We start from the raw sequence: 20,903 nt of genomic DNA on the forward strand, positions 1-20,903 counted from the left end.
TGGAAAATTTACAGGAGTTTCTCAGTGTGATATGCGTTGTCAGTAAAACATAAATAATTGTGACACACTATTTTGCTCATCATAATAGATGTAAAACAGGCTTTGATATCGTGTAAATTATAATTATCAAGTGTAATAATTAGCATATGAAATTTTAACACTTTGTGTGAAATTTTTATTTTTGCATACTCATACAACATGGCAGAAAAATATATGTCCATTGATGATAGCAATAGTGAAAACACAATCGGCCAAGGTGGCGTAGAATTGCGCAATTGAACAATGAAAGTTCAGGCACCATGCATGCCTACTGCAGAAGGTTTAAGTAGGTCAGAGATGGGTGTCGCAGGCGTGACAAATTATAGCGACGCTCCACAGCAGAATAACGTTCACGACACAATGTTTACGATTGATGAGACAATGTCACACATCTCCCAGAGTGATATACTGCTCATGAATGAAACATTGGAGAGCAATACAAATATCAGGCTTGACAACATGTTACAAACACCACTTGTTCACAACACAAACATTAACTTGGAAGGTACAGCTGACAGCAACCACAGTAATACAAATAAAGCACTTCTATGACAGTTATTATCTAACATAAGCATGAAATTTGATAACATGAACACGAATCTCAGTAATATGAAACACAATATGAACACCAATTTCAGTGATGTGAAACAAGATATGAGTACCAAATTGATAATTTGACACACAATCTGAATACTGTCACACAAGATCTAAATACAATGAAACAAGAACAAAAATGAGTAGTCAAGTATTTGAAAGACACGGTCTTACAGAAATTCAATGACTGAGCCAAAAATTTTCGCACTGAAATCAACGAAAAATTGAATGATATGAAAATACAAGTAAAGCATCAAGTGCTTTCTGAAGTTAACAGTAATATTATGGAGTTAAAACAACAGGTAGATTCTTTTAATGACCATCATGATCTAGTAGAGCAACAGATAAAGAAAATCACAGATGCGAACACTTTTATTGAAGCCACACAAAACCAGTTGTGTTCGACAGTAAAAACGGTAAACACTGTCGTTAACAAACAAAATAAAAACTATGAAGGTGTACCTCTGTCTGTAGAAGAGCTTACTTTAAGGGTAGCAATGTTGGAAGTTGACTCCATGTGCTAAGAAGGAGAGAAAGAAAATCAATGAAAATCTGAGGGATATCATTTGTCAAGCTGAAGTAGGGACATTAGATAAGAGTAATACCATGCAGAGAAGTTAGTAACAGATTGTAAGCTATACAGAGATGTAATAGAAAAGGCTAGTCAGAAAAAAGAAAATGAAATACTCAACAAGGTAAACATTAATGTACAAGCCATGGAATGTAGGCTCCGCAATCTTTTAGAAGAAAATATTACTGGATCTCGAAACATGCACGTAAATAATATGCAGGCTACAGAGAACAAATCACAACCTGTTTGTATTTATCCACAAACTGTCACAAGTCCCACAGCAGGTACCAGTGACAGTTGTGGAGCACAATATATTAACATACCCACAACTCCAATACCTGAGCAATTACCAACCGGAATTACAGGTACCTCCAATAACAACGTAATACAACTGAAAATTCCACTATTACTGGATCTCGAAACATGCACGTAAATAATACGCAGGCTACAGAGAACAAACCACAACCTGTTTGTATTTATCCACAAACTGTCACAAGTCCCACAGCAGGTACCAGTGACAGTTGTGGAGCACAAAATATTAACATACCCACAACTCCAATACCTGAGCAATTACCAACTGGAATTACAGGTACCTCCAATAACAACATAATACAACTGAAAATTCCACTATTTTTGCAGACAAAGGTTTGCTGAGACCTTGACAGTTTCCCACATTCACTACCGAAGGTAAAAGAATGAATCCAGTAGTAGTTATCAGTGCTTTTCATCATGCATTTCCACGCAACTGGATGGAAGCACACAAAATTGGATTTGTCATGGGATATATGCAAGGTGACATTCTTTTATGGGCAACTGAAGTGGCCGAACGTTGCAGGACTTATATCCAATTGGAATGAGCTTCCCTCGACAAACACTGGTCTAAGGCTGTGCAAGAAAGACTCAGATGTGAGGTTTTCAACCCCGTGCCATTCAATGGCGAATACGGTAACCTACGTGGATACTTTGAAAAATACCTGAACAAGACATGCTACTGGACGAACCCAATGTCACAGGTAGACATGTTAACAATTTTGAAAAGTCGTTTACCATTGCACATTAGAGAAAAATTAGTCACAACGCCAGAGCACGATAATGAATGCTTTCTGTCAGTGCTCAATTCTATCGACTTAATCTATGAGAAAAGACCTGTACCCAAGAGTACAACAGAAAATCAGGCACGACAACAACATAATTATGTAAATCATTCAGTAAAGTGTGATCTAAACACACAGCAAGGATGGTACACACAACGTTTGGACTGAACATTAGCGCAGGAGTGTTTATATCTGCATTGGACAAGGTTTTGGGACCAGAATTGCTTAGCAAAGTCAATGTTTATGTAGACAACGTGCTAACAGCCACACCCACTTGGTGAGAACATATCAGTCTAATTGAACATGTGCTTCAATAATTTGCAGATTACAGAGTAACAGCCGATTTAAAAAAGTCTAGCTTTGGTAGGGAGCAAGTCAGGTTTTTAGGACATGTGTCAGAACAAGGTGTCTTACCTGATCTGAAAAAACTTCATGCCATACGCAACTGTCCAGCTCCAAGGAATAAAAAACAACTAAAAGCTTTTTTAGAACTAGCATCCTTTTTTTCGTAAATTCGTACAGTAACAACTGATGAATAATGATGCATTACTCAACTTCTTACAAAAAAAAAAAAAGGCCTTGGTTATGGGATGATAAGTGTCAGGAGGACTTAAATAACATTAAGCAGGCATTAGTCAATGCAAACATCCTTAGCCACCCTGGCATGTCCAACGATTTTTGTCTATGCACAGGTGCTTCATCTCAGGGGCTGGGGCCATGATTGTTCCAGATGCGAGAAGAAGGAGGTAAAGAAGAACCCAAGGTTATCAGTTTTGCTAGTCCACATTATCAGAAACAGAAAGATCTTACTCTGTGTCAGAATTGGAAAGTTTAGCTGTAATATGGGCATTTAAAAAGTTTGAATATTTTTTGTGGGGTAAGAATCAGTCACTGTCATTTCTTTTAACATGTAAACTATTGCACTGTAGATTAGCTAGGTGGTGTCTATATTTACAAGAATTCAATTTCGAGATCATTTATATTAAAGGAACTCAGAATGTTATTGCAGATGCCTTGTCTGGGTTACCACAAGGTTTAGAGGAATTTAGTGAATTAGCAGAGCAAGATGCAGAAATCAAAATGTTATTAATGCAAGATACAGCACAACAGTCTGATTCCCATTCATTTTGTAAGCAAATGAAAATTATGCAACAGCAATATCACTGATGGAGTAAAATCATCCAAAACCTCAAGCAAGATGAAGGTGGAAGGATAAGTAAATGGTATCAGGAGTACAAGGGCGTTTTGTTTCATAGAAAACATGAAAAATCTGGTCAGTGGTGTGTGTGTGTGTGTGTGTGTGTGTGTGTGTGTGTGTGTGTGTGTGTGGAGTTGGCAAATGTACTGAAAAAGTTGCAACACTTTCTTATTTTCCTAATTTGAGAAGGCAAGTCCTACAGGTATTAAGGTTTGCAATATGTCAGAAATCAAACCAGTCCAATCTGTCAAAATATACTGAGCTACACCCAATACTCACAAAAAACCCTCTAGATATAGTATCCCTGGACATAGCTGGTCCGTATTCAAGAAGTAGAGGAGGAGTAAGATACATAGTAGCACTACACAATACTTTCTCAAAACGTATCAAAATGTATGCCATTAAAAATGCAACAGTCACAAATATCAGAAAAAGAACTGAGGGAGACCATTTGAGAAGAGTAGGTAAACCAAAGTTACTACTAACTGATAATGCTTCATATTTCGTTTGGGCAAAAGTGGAAACAATTTATGACCTCACAGGGCATGAAACATGTATTAGTAAGGTTTTTTTCCCCCCCACCCAGAAGGTAGCCCAGTAGAACAAGTCTTTCAAGAATTTAACCGGTTTATTAGGGCACATGCCCCTCACAAACACACCTGATGGGAAGAATACGTAACTACTTTCATGCAAGTTGTCAATATCCACACTCTTAATCAGATTTCACATGTAATGAATTGATGTTCCAGACAAAACAAATGAATGAGTGGGAGTTGCCCGTGCCAAAGGTACCCACTACAGGAATAACAGTAAAAGACAAAATGAAACAAAACATGGTTGCACTAGAAAACAGGGCCGAGTATTGAAGGAAAATTTATAATAAGAAACGGAAATGCGTTTCACAGTTTCTTGAAGGTCAGAGAGTCCTTTTACAGACACACCCTAAATCGACAAAATTTGGTGAACTAAATAGTAAGTGGCAATTACTCTATTCAGGACCACATATAATTTCCAAAATACCATACCCTGGGATGTACAGATTAGCCTATGAGAAAATAGGGAGAGACAAGAATCTCCACTCTCACAAAGATATAAACGCTTTTATAGAATGATGAAGCTAGGTAGCATTTTCTCTTTCTATCACAAGATAATTGTACATAGTGTACATAACTCTAAAAGTAATTTTTTTCTTCTGGAGTATATTTTGAGATAAAGTAATGTGTATAGGCATAAGTAATTCAGCTTCAAGGGGCTAACAGAAGTGGTAAAGGCTGCCAGTCTTGGTTACAAGATGAAAGCAGAGCTCACCATTTGCAGCATAATTGACAAGACAGATTGCGGACCTCTGGTACAAAGCCAAGTGGAGGGTCTGAATCAGAGGCTCAGACAGTTTCGCAACCATGTAAGCTGCAGATTCCTCGACTTGTGCCAAAGGGTGGTTGGGTTTCGGGGTTCCGCTGAATAGGTCAGGTCGCAAAATTGAAGTAGATATTTCCTGTGAGTTAGTGTGGGCAGAGGTCATTGTTGGCAACTGGAATAAAATAATAATTGGATCCTTTTACCAACCTCCCAATTCAGGTGATACAGTTGCTGAAAGGTTCAAATAAAATGCTGAAAGGTTCAAAGAAAATTTGTTTGATTTCAAATACATACCCAACTCATACGATTATACTTGGTGGTGACTTTAATATACCTTCAATATGTTGGTGAAAATGCATGTTTAATTCCGAAGGTACGCATAAACATCATCCGAAATTGTGCTAAACGCATTCTCTGAAAATTATTTCGAGCAGTTACTTCCTGATCCCATGCGAATAGTAAACGGTTGTGAAATCACACTTGATCTCTTAGCGGAAAATAATCCTGAATTAATAATGAGCATCAAAATGGATACAGGGCTTAGTGAACACAGGATTGTCATAATGAGATTGAATATTGTAACTCCCAAATCCTCCAAATATAAACGAAAAATATACCTATTCTAAAAAGCTGGCAGAAATTCACTTGGCGCCTTCTTGAGAGACAATCTCCATTCCTTCCAAATTAATAATTTAAGCGTAGACCAGACGTGACTTGAATTCCAAGAAATAGTATCGGGAGCAATTGAGAGATTTATACCAAATAAATTAACAAACAATGGAGCTGATCCTCCTTGGTACACAAAACAGGTCAGAACACTGTTGCAGAAACAACGAAACAAACGTGCCAAATTTAAACAGACACAAAATCCCGAAGATTGGCAATCTTTTACAGAAGTTTGAAATTTAGCGTGCGGACTCCAATGCGAGATGCTTATAATAGTTTCTACAACGAAACTTTGTCTCGAAACCTGGCTGAAAATCCATAGAGATTTTCAGGTTGTATGTGAAGTATGTTAGCAGCAAGAAACAATCAATTCCTTCTCTGTGCAGAATAGCAATGGAGATACTATCAAAGACATTGCTGCTAAAGCAGAGTTACTAAACACAGCCTTCCGAAATGCCTTCACAAAAGTAGACAAAGTAAATATTCCACAATTTGAATCAAGAACAGCTCCCAACATTAGTAACATAGAAGAAAATGTCCTCAGAGTAGTGAAGCTACTTAAATCACTTAATCAAAGCAAGTCTTCTGCTCCAGACTGTATACCAGTTAGATTCCTTTCAGAGTATGCTGATTCATTAGCTCCATACTTAACAATCATATACACCATTCGCTCGGTGAAAGATCCATGCCCACTGGAAAGTTGTACAGGTCACACCAATATGCAAGAAGGATAGTAGGAGTAATCCACCAAACTACAGGCCCATGTCATTAACGTCGATATGCAGCAGGATTTTGGAACATATATTGTGTTCGAACATTATGAATTGCCTTGAAGAAAACAGTCTATTGACACACAGTCAACATGGATTTAGCAAACATCGTTCTTGTGAAACACAACTAGCTCTTTACTCCATAAGTGTCGAGTGCTATTGATGAGGGATTTCAGATTGATTTCGTATTTGTGGATTTCCCCATACAAGCAGCTTGTAGTGCAATTGCATGCTTATGGAATACCGTCTCAGTTATGTTAGTGGATTCGTGATTCCCATTCCCTGTCAGAGGGGTCACAGTTTGTAGTAATGGACGGAAAGTCATTGAGTGAAAGAGGAGTGATTTCTGGCATTCCCCAAGGTAGTGTTAAAGGCCCTTTGGTGTTCCAAATATATATAAACTATTTGGGTGTTTGCAGATGACTCTGTCATTTATCGACTAATAAAGTCATCAGAAGATCAAAACAAATTGCAAAACGATTTAGAAAAGATATCTGAATGGTCCGAAAATTGGCAGTTGACCTTAAATAATGAAAAGCATGAGGTCATCCACATGAGTGCTGAAAGGAATCCGTTAAACTTCGGTTACACAATAAATCAGTCAAATCTAAAGGCCATAAAATGAACTAAATACCTAGGAGTTACAATTATGAAGAACTTAAATTGGAAGGAACACACAGAAAATGTTGGGAAGACTAACCAAAGACTGCATGTTATTGGCAGGACACATAGAAAATGTAACAGATATACTAAGGAGACTGCCTACTCTACACTTGTCCGTCCTCTTTTAGAATACTGCTATGTGGTGTGGGATCCTTACCAGATAGGACTGATGGAGTACGTAGAAAGAGTTCAAAGAAGGACAGTACTTTTTGTACTATTGCGAAATATTGGAAAGAGTGTCACTGAAATGATACAGGATTTGGGCTGCACACAATTAAAACAAAGGTGTTGCGACGATATCTTCTCACGAAATTCCACTCACCAATTTTTTCCTCTGAATGCGAAAATATTTTGTTGACACCGATCTACATAGGGAGAAATGATCACCACAATTAAATAAAGGAAATCAGAGCTCGTATGGAAAGAGAGGGGCAGATGTGGACTCTGACCACAAGCTATTGGTTATGAACTGTAGATTAAAACTGAAGAAACAGCAAAAAGGTGGGAATTTAAGGAGATGGGACCTGGATAAACTAACTAAACCAGAGGTTGTACAGAGTTTCAGGGAGAGCATAAGGGAACAAATGGCAGGAATGGGGGAAAGAAATACAGTAGAAGAAGAATGGGTAGCTTTGAGGGATGAAGTAGTGAAGGCAGCAGAGGATCAAGTAGGTAAAAAGACGAGGGCTAGTAGAAATCCTTGGGTAACAGAAGAAATATTGAATTTAATTGATGAAAGGAGAAAATATAAAAATGCAGTAAATGAAGCAGGCAAGAAGGAATACAAACACCTCAAAAATGAGATCAACAGGAAGTGCAAAATAGCTAAGCAGGGATGGCTAGAGGATAAATGTAGGGATGTAGATGCTTATCTCACTAGGGGGTAAGATAGATACTGCCTACAGGAAAATTAAGGAGACCTTTGGAGAAAAGAGAACCACTTGTATGAATATCAAGAGCTCAGATGGAAAACCAGTTCTAAGCAAAGAAGGGAAAGCAGAAAGGTGGAAGGAGTATATAGAGGATCTACAGGGTTATTACAAATGATTGAAGCGATTTCACAGCTCTACAATAACTTTATTATTTGAGATATTTTCACAATGCTTTGCACACACATACAAAAACTCAAAAAGTTTTTTTAGGCATTCACAAATGTTCGATATGTGCCCCTTTAGTGATTCGGCAGACATCAAGCCGATAATCAAGTTCCTCCCACACTCGGCGCAGCATGTCCCCATCAATGAGTTCGAAAGCATCGTTGATGCAAGCTCGCAGTTCTGGCACGTTTCTTGGTAGAGGTGGTTTAAACACTGAATCTTACACATAACCCCACAGAAAGAAATCGCATGGGGATAAGTTGGGAGAGCGTGGAGGCCATGACATGAATTGCTGATCATGATCTCCACCACGACCGATCCATCGGTTTTCCAATCTCCTGTTTAAGAAATGCCGAACATCATGATGGAAGTGCAGTGGAGCACCATCCTGTTGAAAGATGAAGTTGGTGCTGTCGGTCTCCAGTTGTGGCATGAGCCAATTTTCCAGCATGTCCAGATACACGTGTCCTGTAACATTTTTTTCACAGAAGAAAAAGGGGCCGTAAACTTTAAACCGTGAGATTGCACAAAACACGTTAACTTTTGGTGAATTGCGAATTTGCTGCATGCTACCGCCCAGATTCGCACATTGTGTCTGTTCACTTCACCATTAAGAAAAAATGTTGCTTCATCACTGAAAACAAGTTTCGCACTGAATGCATCCTCTTCCATGAGCTGTTGCAACCGCGCCAAAAATTCAAAGCATTTGACTTTGTCATCGGGTGTCAGGGCTTGTAGCAATTGTAAACGGCAAGGCTTCTGCTTTAGCCTTTTCCATAAGATTTTCCAAACCGTCGGCTGTGGTACGTTTAGCTCCCTGCTTGCTTTATTCGTCGACTTCCGCGGGCTACGCGTGAAACTTGCCTGCACGCGTTCAACCGTTTCTTCGCTCACTGCAGGCCGACCCGTTGATTTCCCCTTACAGAGGCATCCAGAAGCTTTAAACTGTGCATACCATCGCCGAATGGAGTTAGCAGTTGGTGGATCTCTGTTGAACTTCATCCTGAAGTGTCGTTGCACTGTTATGACTGACTGATGTGAGTGCATTTCAAGCACGACATACGCTTTCTCGGCTCCTGTCGCCATTTTGTCTCACTGCGCTCTCGAGCGCTCCTGCGGCAGAAACCTGAAGTGCGGCTTCAGCCGAACAAAACTTTATGAGTTTTTCTACGTATCTGTAGTGTGTCGTGACCATATGTCAATGAATGGAGCTACAGTGAATTTATGAAATCGCTTCAATCATTTGTAATAGCCCTGTATACAAGGGCGATGTACTTGAGGACAATATTATGGAAATGGAAGAGGATGTAGATGAAGATGAAATGGGAAATATGATACTGCGTGAAGAGTTTGACAGAGCACTGAGAGACTTGAGTCGAAACAAGGCTCCGGGAGTAGACAACATTCCATTAGAACTACTGACAGCCTTGGGAGAGCCAGTCCTGACAAAACTCTACCATCTGGTGAGCAAGATGTATGAGACGGGCGAAATACCCTCAGACTTCAAGAAGAATGTAATAATCCCAATCCCAAAGAAAGCAGGTGTTGACAGATGAGAAAATAACTGAACTATCAGTTTAATAAGTCACAGTTGCAAAATACTAACGCGAATGGAAAAACTCGTAGAAGCCGACCTTGGGGAAGATCAGTTCGGATTCCGTAGCAATATTTGAACATGTGAGGCAATACTGACCCTACGGCTTATCTTAGAAGCTAGATTAAGGAAAGGCAAACCTACGTTTCTAGCATTTGTAGACTTAGAGAAAGCTTTGGACAATGTTGACTGGAATACTCTCTTTCAGATTCTGAAGGTGGCAGGGGTAAAATACAGGGCGCGAAAGGCTATTTACAATTTGTATAGAAACCAAATTGCAGTTATAAGAGTTGATGGGCATGAAAGGGAAGCAGTGTTTGGGAAGGGAGTGAGGCAGGGTTGTAGCCTCTCCCCGATGTTATTCAATCTGTATATTGAGCAAGCTGTGAAGGAAACAAAAGAAAAATTTGGTGTAGGTATTAAAATCCATGGAGAAGAAATAAAAACTTTGAGGTTCGCCGATGACATTGTAATTCTGTCAGAGACAGCAAAGGACTTGGAAGAGCAGTTGAACGGAATGGATGGTGTCTTGAATGGAGGATATAAGATGAACATCAACAAAAGCAAAACGAGGATAATGGAATGTAGTCGAACTAAGTCGGGTGATGTTGAGGGTATTAGATTAGGAAATGAGACACTTATAGTAGTAAAGGAGTTTTGCTGTTTGGGGAGCAAAATAACTGATGATGGTCGAAGTAGAGAGGATATAAAATGTAGACTAGCAATGGGAAAGAAAGCGTTTCTGAAGAAGAGAAATTTGTTAACATCGAGTATAGATTTAAGTGTTAGGAAGTCGTTTCTGAAAGTATTTGTATGGAGTGAAGCCATGTATGGAAGTGAAACATGGACGATAAATAATTTGGACAAGAAGAGAATAGAAGCTTTCGAAATGTGGTGCTACAGAAGAATGCTGAAGATTAGATGGGTAGATCACATAACTAATGAGGAGGTATTGAATAGGATTGGGGAGAAGAGAAGTTTGTAGTACAACTTGACTAGAAGAAGGGATCGGTTGGTAGGACATGTTCTGAGGCATCAAGGGATCACCAATTTAGTATTGGAGGGCAGCGTGGAGGGTAAAAATCGTAGAGGGGGACCAAGAGATGGATACACTAAGCAGATTCAGAAGGATGTAGGTTGCAGTAAGTACTGGGAGATGAAGAAGCTTGCACAGGATAGAGTAGCATGGAGAGCTGCATCAAACCAGTCTCAGGTCTGAAGACCACACCAACAATAACAACAATGGAAAGATATAAATGTTTGTTTTATCTGCGTGCTATACAAGATTGGAATAATAGAGAATTGTGAAGGTGCTTCGATGAACCCTTTGCCAGGCACTTAAATGTGATTTGAAAGAATATCCATGTAGATCTAGATGTAGATGTAATTCTTTTGCTTTTTGCATGTAGGCATAAAATAAACAGCAATGATAAGTAATACGCCGCTTCAGGCAAAGCAAAAAGTATAAGCAAAATTAGCTTACAGCTCAGCAGTCCACACTCAGCAATACGTGCTGACGCCAGTAGTAGGAGAGGAGGCATTGTCCTGTGTGCATGCACGACAGACTGGCAGAAGGCGCAGCCAAACAGGAATGCAGTATGTGCATGTACCTAACTTAAATACTAAGCAATTGCATCTATTGTCTAAGAACAAAGAAACCTATTGATATATGTACACAGACATTTAATTAAGTACTAAGTTATATACAACATATTTACAAGCAAAAGGAAGCATTATGAAAAACATATGTGACGTGTAAGCTAAGAAGAAACGATAAAATACCATAAGAAATGTAAAATATTTTTCTTTGCAGGGTAAATGAATCATAATGGGTAACAGAATAAATGAATGTCTATGAATTTAAACAAAGTATGGAAATATCTGTGGACGGATGTAATTATCAAATGTTATCAGTGGCCACTGAGCTAAGTAATGCAATTAGTTTTAAGTTTTTTTTTATTTCTATGACCAGTGCATTGTCATGGTGCAGAAGAAGAGAATTACATCAAGAGTAGTAGGTATCAAATAAAGAAACGGGCCGCATCTCAAGTGAACAATTTAGTAGCTATAAGGTTATTTATACAAATGTCATAAGGCAAATGAAAAATGCAAATATGCATTGTCGCGGTATATGGAGTATGGAGTATTATGAGTGTTATGTATTATATGTGTGTATGAATAAGCGAAGACTTAACAGCAGTATTAAGTATTTTTATTGAGGTGAAGTGTAGCCCAGTAAGGAGGATTTTCTTCATTTTTTGACATGCACTGGTGTTCTTGAAGTCAGCTGCCAGCATCTACAATTGAAATGTAAGAGAGGAAGTCCAAATAGCCTAAATTCATACAAGCAGACAATTTCTAATAATGCAATTGCATTATCCTTTAAATTCTTTTCCATTTCTACGTATGTGTATATATAAAACACCTCTTGACTTCTACATCAAAGATTTACTGCCCTTCAGGTCATGCTGACCATGCTAATAAATACTGAGTTACAATCTAAGTTGACAGCTTGTGTTTTCTGAATTGCATTCATATGAATAACACGGTTTGAGGTTGTCAGCTTCATCCACCATTGAAATGATTGGTCCATTAAAATTAATAGAAAAAATTAATGGTAATAAGCAAATAAAAAATTAGGATGTCTGTCATTAAAATTCAAAGAAGCAAAATAGAAAAGGATGATAAGTTTTGTCATTTGTCAGTTGATAAGGACCAGCAGGACAGAAAGAAAAACAAGACATTTTGTAATAAGGGGAAGAAGTTGGACACAATAGATTTTTATAAGGAATGGTCACAAAGTTTTATCATCACCTAAAGTAATATCAATAACAATAATAATATTAATAATAATAAAGTTACGACTATGAAACTTAGTGATGGTGTTACTCCTTCTATAAATATTTGTCTCTCAATGCAACCTATGTTTCCCAGTCATGGATGATTTGACAGAGACTGTGATTGTAGGAGTCTGCATTTTAACTGTTTGGAAATGTTTGTGAGGTAACGGGCGAATGGTGATGAATGGGAAGATTCAGCGGTTCAAAAAGAAGTTAAAGAGGAGAGGAATTTTGTGAAAGCAAATTGTGTGGAGAGTTCTGAAGAGGTAAGAGCAAATAGTAGCAATTGCAGTAGAAAGTATTTTTGAGTTTGTGAAAAGCGTTGATGTTAGTTAAGGCGGCGTAGCTTTGGTCTCTTCAGCTGCAAGTGAGGGTGATTGTATTTCGGCGGAAAGAGTCAATGTTACTAAGGGAGGCTTAGCATTGGTCTCGCCAGCAGTTGAAGTAAAAAATGTATCAGCGGAGGTAGAGGATTTCTGTTTAAAGAAACAGAGTAATAGTAATTTATGTAATGATGTAAAAGCTACTGGCATTGATACTTCAGAGGAAGGAATTTACGTGTTTCTAGTCACAAATCAAGGTGAAATGAGACTTACTGATGAATGTGTGTATCTAAAACGTTTGTCAGTGTGTGAATGTGAAAATGTATGTAAAGTAGGATTGGGGGTTAATCTGGATAAAAAGTGTGTAGAAATGGCAGTGTGTACTGATTTTTGTACAGTGGAATGTAGCAAGTCTGGAAGTCCCAAAATTGTACAACAAGGTAGCAGCAATTTGTATAATGTAGCGGTGGAGGATAAAGTAGTGTACGATTCACGTACAGTTAATTTGTCGAACAGAGGAAAGTAAGGTTTCTTATGTGAATTTTTGTTGTGATTTAAATGGTGTATCAGCAGATAAGGTTTCCGAGATGAATATTTATGATGATGATGGCTTAGGCATCAACGTATTATTTCAGGAAGATAAAGTGTTTGACAGTGAATTGATGTGTAGTTTTGTTGAAGCTACAAGTGTCAATATTTTGGAGAGGAAAAACAGTAAAGTTGTGCATGCTGTGGGTAGTGAATCGGCGAAATGTGTGGAAGAACTAACAGAAAACTTAGAGGGGGCTGAAGTAAATAGTGTGGATGGAGATAGTTTGTGTAATGAAGTTCGTACAAATTGGTATACGAAGGAAGAGTGTGATTCTAGCAGACTAATTGGCGTTCGTATAGTAGAACATTATGGTTGTTGCTGCCACATATGTGGAAACGAGAGAAGTTTAAAATTGCTAAAGGTATATAGAGAAAGGGCAGAAGTGAAAAGCTGTTCTAATCTGTAATTAGTGGTAGTAATTTTGGAGGGATAATTTATATGTTTATTTGGGAATTCATTAGTAATTTGTTAGTTTATTGTGGTACTGTATGTGTGCAAGAGCGACACCGCAAACTAAAGGAGATTGATAATGTTGGGCCTAAAATTAACCACAGTACTTCATTGTTTGTAGTGTTTAAACTGTACCTTAAAAACATTCATTTTTTAAAACTAGTGGATTTTTGAAGATGCCTAAGAATTTTGTTCAAAACAGCTCCGAATTAGTAGATGCTCATGTAGGACGATGACATTTACGGCATCTATTTGACGATGCCCCCAGATAAAATCAGTAAAAATAATCAGGAGTGGTTGGTCATGAAAGGAATGGGCATTGAGAAAGAAAGAATGAATGAAACAAGTCTCCCTCTTGTAAGCAAGGGCACCCATACTCTAGTTTGCCCCCCCCCCCCCCCCAAAGAGCAGTGGGAAGGTGGGTGGCATGTAGTGTCTCTCCCTCCCTCCCTCCCTCCTGCCCCTGCCTCCTCCCCCCCCCCCCTTTGTTTACATATTATTATTTAATTCTTTGCTCTGATTATCTGTCTACATTTTTACAAAAAAAAATTGAAACAGACATTATGAAGGGTTAGGTGTAATGAAGCAAGTGAATCTGAGTGAAAATTTGAGAGAACATGATTCTTAACTGACTTTATATCTCAACCATTACCCTGTTCTTCACATTTATCCTAGATATTTTTAGAAAGTATGCAGAGTATCATACCATCGAGATCCCATCATATAATAGCATTCTTGTCATTTACAGTGAAAGATCAATGGACCTCGTGTTGGGACTCGAGTCATCAGCAGCATCTGGTCTTGTTTGGAGTGGAGTGTCTGGCAGGCAGATGGGTAAATTGGAACCTGGGGCTTCAGTATATTTCTCTCTCTGTTTAGTTCCTACAACACCAGGTTTACAGGTAAAAACAAACATTTTTTTAAATAAAATAGCTGGTGTTTTTCAATCTACTTATTGGCAGTATTGTGAACTTGTATGTGTAACATTAAAATACTGTTACAGTGAAAGAATTTATGTTTGAACTTGAACATGACTGAAATGTTGCAAATAGATGTATGAGCTTGGCAATAGCCCAACTAATGTCAATACGGAATGTGATTACATAAGGCACTGATGAAACACACTTAGAAATCTGTGACACTAATATACATGGGGTACATAAAGTTCGGGAACACTTTCCATTATTTATTGCACAAGAACTAAACATTGTACAGATGTAATACATATTACATTTTGAAGAGAAACTCTGAAAGTTTTTTTTGACAAACATTCGATATGCGAACCATGAGTGACCCAGAAGATGTCAATACAGTAAGCGAATCCTTCCTATACCTGTCCCAGCATGGCATCGTTGACTGTTGCAGTCGCTTCCCGTATTCTCTCCCAGAGTTCTGCTACATCATGTGGTAGAGGCAGTACATACACCATATCTTTAATGTGTCCCCATGGAAAAGTCGCACAGAGTGAGATATGGTGATTGGGGAGGCCATTTCATGAAACAGAGCTGTTTCCTTCTGTATCAAGGCCTATCCATCGATGCATCAGCTGTGTGTTCAGGTACCCACGAACTTCACGATGAAAATGAGGTGGAGCCCCATCCTGCTGAAAGATGAACAGAGAGCCCTCCTGCTGAAAGGTGAATGGAGAGTCCTATTGCATTTGAGGCATCAGCCATTGCTGCAACATGTCCAAATAGGAATGTACAGTTTTCGATGTGACAAGGGACAAAAAACATTTACCTTTGGGGAATCACACTAAAATTCAATGCATTCGTGTGGATGCTTTGTACCCCAGATTTGGCAATTATGCTTGTTTCACATTCTCATTAGTGTGAAAGATGGCTTTGTCAATCAAAAATGCCATCCCCATCCTCATTCAGTTGTTGCAACTGTGAACAAAACTCAAAACGTTTATCTTTGTCATCATCATTGAGCTTCTGCACTAGCTCCAGTTTGAATGGTTTCAAGACAGCTTCTGTTGCAGGACTTTCCACACTGTCATTTGAACCATTTCACGTTCATGGGATGCACGATGCACCAATTTCTTTGGACTCCTTATGAATGTCTCTTATGTGCTCCACATTGACTTCACTCACACTGGGACGTCCACTTCTCTTTGCCGATCACAAACAACTTGTCGTAACAAATTTGTTGTGCCAGTGGTAAATGGCCTTTCTTGTTGGTGGCTGCTCACTGTACTTGGTTCTAAACATTCGCTGAACAGCTGTAGCACACTTGTTTGTTGAACTCCAACATACAGAGAGCTTGCTCTGCACCTGAACTCGCCATGTTTGTAACTAGCTCTATTGGCAAATTACCAAACTACACTGTCTCTGGCGGTATACATGAAAAAAGCTTTCTGGGTTTCTCTTCAAAATGACATATGCACAGTGTTTGGTTCTCATGTAATAAATAATTGAAAGTGTTCCCGGACTTGATGTACACCATGTAGACGGTATCTCAGATTTTAATGGAAATAAGTTCTACTATTCTTACAAATCTGCTATCAGTACCCCAAGGACCCATGAGCATGTCAATCATGCTGAATATAGGATTCGGGTTTCAAATTATTTAATGTTTTGTATTTATTCATCCAATAATCATCTTACAATGTTACTGGTTTTGTTATCACAATACATTGAAAATAAATAGCTCAGAATATACATACACGCAGAACATATAATTACGTTTTTATAAGGATGTAACAGGTGGTTAGCTATGGCCTTTGTGAAGGAACCATCACATCATTTTCCTGAAATAGGAACCTAAATCAATATGGCTAGACAGAGTAAACTCTGTCCTCCCAAATTTGAGATCATTGTCTAAACAACTGCACCGCTTCATCCAGTTAGTCCATATTGTACAATGTTCTTTGAAGTACATACAGTGTGCTCCAGATAGCTTGTAATATAAAACATGGTTCGCTCTTCATTGCTGCTCACTCTAAGACCTTTTGCTGGTGACTCCTGGATCATGAACATGCTTCTGCGCCCTTTGCACTAATTACAGTCTGTTCGGAAAACATGATTTCAGGCCCATAAACAAGCAACAACTATGCACAGTGAACATCTTCATGTTCTCCCCTTACTCAGCTGAAAAACTGAGTCAGCATCCCCCCCATTATGAATGAGATTTTGAACTCAGGAGAATGATAAGACATTACTACCAGGCACTAGAGGTTTTGGCACATTATTTTCTTGTAAAAGCATTACATTGTGATCATGTACGTAATGTTACAGGGTGACACACCCATCACCTTTCATTATTAACCACTACTGTGAGTGCTGTATGACATCACCAATGGATTTGGCATATATTAACATATAACTTACATACCGCCTGAAATGAAAGACTCTTAAGATATCCCCCATTTCTTAGGAAAACCATCCCTAAAGTTCATGACGCGCAATTGTTCAGAATTGATGGGATCGATAGTTAATTGAAAATGAGCGTTATTCATCATCATATATGGAATCCACAAATGCTTATTTTCATAAAAATTGAGGGAAAAAATTTACAGCCATCGCAGATTTCAATGTGAATAAGTTCTACTATTCTTACAAATCTGCTATCAGTGCCCCAAGGACCAATGAGCATGTCAGAGAACCTGTATTCGACTACCAAATGCATTGTACAGTCTCTACATATCGTAATTGGTGAGAGTAATAGGGTTAATGAAATGAGTAAATTGAGAAGCTATAACAAGGTGGTAGGCCAATAAATTTCTCGAACAGCTTGTATTAACAAAGAATTAAACTTTTAATCCATGGTTGCTTTACAATGGCTCTCTCACTCACTCTTTTACATGTCCTCACTTTCCTTCAAATAAGTAGATTGACAGTGCTTCTCTTGTAAACATTTGAAGAAAACATACTTGCAGCACCAAGAACATCTTCCAATTGATGAACATACCATAACTGCTGGAAATCCTCATTGAGTTCAGAACAATAATATGATGAGCACGCAATGAGAATAATATAACTGTCCCTGGGTGCATTCTGTCCTGCACCTCGCTGCAAGAAGTGATGAGCAGTCAGCTGTCTGGGGTCCCTCATGATGGATTTGCAGCAATCTTACTCAGAATTGTTTACACACAGTAAGGCTTAAAATTTTAATCTTTTATAATCCAAGTAGTATCTTCTTATTATTCCTTAGTGATTTATTCATTTAATTAACCCTCCTACTCTTACCAATTTCAATATGGAGAAAAATACAAATGAACTGCAGAACGCCTGTGGCAATTAAATATGGTTGTCTTTTCCCCATCTAGACACCAGTGTCGCTTTCCAGCAGCACTTTCATTGAACCAGGTTTATGTTATTGGTATGTAAGCAGTAGTCGTATAAGTTTTATTTCCACAATTTCAAGGAAAATATGCATTCGTTAACTCTGTATATGATGACAAAAAATGCCCGGTTTTCAGTTAATTATTGACCCCATCAGTTTTGAGTCAGTGGTACATCATGACCTCTAGGGGTGGTTTTCTCGAAATGGGCAGTACTGATCCAAAGTATCTTATAGAGTCTTTCATTTTAGGTTATACAAAAGTGATGTGACAGATACTAAGCTGAATCATTTGGTGTATCTAAGGTCTTCTCCTTGTAAGTAATCTTTAGTTGTGTAATATGCATTACTTGTGAAGAAGAATGCCTTTTTAAACAGATGTATTTTAGCATCTTTTTCTTCTCCTTCCTGGGACGTTTTGTAATACAATTTTGCTCTTTGGTAGAACATGCTGTTCCGAGGTTTTACTTCTTGGTAAATATAAGTCCAAACTGACTTGTTCCATGATGACATATAGAACTGTTAGTGAAACACTTAGTAATTTTTTTCTGGATATACTCAAAAGTTTGGTAAAAGTATTCACTTGCTGCACTAAAGATACCAAGGTTTTTAAGCAGCTCGTTACAGTGAGCCTGACTCCTACTTCTGTGTATTATTCTTGGCCTTTTTTCCAAATTGTGTGTATGTTTTGTGCTTTCAGTCCACAGAAAAGAATCCCATAGCTGGAAATGGCCCATACAGGAATAGTATGTCACCACTCGACATAGGCTGATACAGAATGATAATAGGACCCTAAGAGCATAACATGCTGATGATATTCTCTTTTTTCACTATCTTTGCATGTTTTTTCCATGCTCAGTATTCACCCCCAAAAACTTTGTGTTTGTCACACTTCTGTAGATTAGTCATATACGCTTAATGTGACAGTTGTTTTCCCTGGTGTTTCATCAGTGACTGATTTTTGCTGTCATCAGAAAAGACAACTTTTCCCCCCTGAATTATACTGTCTGGAATGTCATTGATATGTATTAAAAACAGAATTGGATCCAATACACTGCCATGAGGAACATGTGTGTGTGTGTGTGTGTGTGTGTGTGTGTGTGTGTGTGTGTGTGTGTGTGAACACACTATACCTTTTGCACACTGTTTTCCAGGCAAGACTGGAACCACTCATATGGCCAATTCATAATTTACCCACTTTGGAAAGGAAACTATTAGTCATTAAAATGTTGTCTGTGTGTCCATGTAATTCATTATTCCAACTTTCATAACTGATTCAATTATTTTTGAGAATGTAGAAACTGATCTGTAGTTTTCAATACTTTCAGCAATACTGTCCTTTTGTAAGGACAGACTTCATACTTTAGGTATTCAGTAAAAATAACTGAACTACAGTACTCTTATATTATGTTTATTAATGGGTCTTGTATGCTGTCCATGCAACGTTGAAAACAGAGACTGGAACCTCATCTATGGCTGCTGACTTCTCATTTTTAATTTCTGTATTACTTTCCTTTCTTCAAGCTCTGTTGTGGAAAACATTATTGTGTTGCTGTGAATGTCATATTGGGGGCTACATGTGTTTTAGGAAGATTTGGTTGCAACTCCTCCTCAGTACTATATAAATAGTCATTACAAAATTTGCAAAGCATTAAGGATTTTCTGTTATCCTATCCCCATTATAGTTATGTATACCTTTTCCAGTTTAGTGTTTTATCTCATTTCACCTTACTGTGCTTTTATTTTTTGCATTTTATTTTATTTTGTCATTTAATGACTTTTTGGCAACAAGCACAATCCTCCTGCATATTTTTTTATATCTGTGATAGTAATCTAGGAATTGTGGATTATGTCGTGCTTTTGTAAAGAACCAAGAAATTTAAATGTTTGGGACACTATTCTAATACCCACAGCTGACCATCTATTTTCCTTAGGTGCTGCTGGTGAAGTGACTAGTTTTGGAAATATCTCCTCAAATGTTAATTTGAACAATGTGCAGAATTTAGAAAACTGAGCATATACATTATTTTCCATATAGCCCTCACTCCACCTTTGAATTGCCAATGTCCTAGAAAAAACAGGTATGTAATGTGTCAAGATTATTCTTTTGGAGATTAGTTGTGTACAGATTTTTATCCAGCATGTCTTTAGCTTTATCATCTGACTGTAATACCCCCAAGGAGGCTCTCCGCTCTTTGGAAGGTTGTGATTGGCTACTACGGTGCCCCAGCCTTTGCAGCATCTTTTTCCTTCATGCTGCATGCCTATCTTCTTGCTATTATTTTTCTCCTCCATTGGGGTATATGTCTGGGATAATATTGGAAATGTGTTCTGAATTTTCAGCGGCCGCTATAAGAACAGTCTCTCCACTGTTTTTCATCCTCCCTCCCTTTTTTTCCCCCTTCTCCTATCCTTCCTCCGTTTTGGTGTTTGAGGTTTCTCTTTTTCATTATCTTCCCTGTGTGCTCCTGAAGTCCAGGCCACATGTGACGCATAACAGGTGACTGGGTAATGCTTAATTCCCAGTCCCAGGTTGACAGTTGGGGTTCACACGTACCCCCTGGTACAGACGATGCCCAGGAAAGGACATTGGCTGAGCTGCTACCTTCCCAAATTGCCGATTAGTCCCTTTGTCAGGTGTTCGGGATGTGTGACATGAGGTATGAATCGCCTAAGATGGTGCGCCCGCTTCTGAGGGGATGGGGGTCTCCCAGTTAGAAGGGGCACACCATCAAAGAATGCTGGCAATCATATGGGGTTTTCTTGCAA

The 20,903-nt window shown here is 38.4% G+C and overlaps 1 protein-coding gene across 1 annotated transcript in view; it reads left to right on the top strand.

Annotated features, from left to right (window-relative positions):
* Nucleotides 1-20,903, top strand: part of LOC124798490 (trafficking protein particle complex subunit 13) — a 208,252-nt gene that overhangs the window by 169,517 nt on the left and 17,832 nt on the right. Inside the window, exon 9 of the mRNA XM_047261928.1 lies at nucleotides 14,599-14,752. Coding sequence (XP_047117884.1) covers nucleotides 14,599-14,752 — 154 coding nt within the window. The remainder of the gene's footprint in view (nucleotides 1-14,598; nucleotides 14,753-20,903) is intronic.

Source organism: Schistocerca piceifrons, chromosome 5 (assembly GCF_021461385.2).
Source record: "Schistocerca piceifrons isolate TAMUIC-IGC-003096 chromosome 5, iqSchPice1.1, whole genome shotgun sequence".
Taxonomy (NCBI): Eukaryota; Metazoa; Arthropoda; class Insecta; order Orthoptera; family Acrididae; genus Schistocerca; species Schistocerca piceifrons.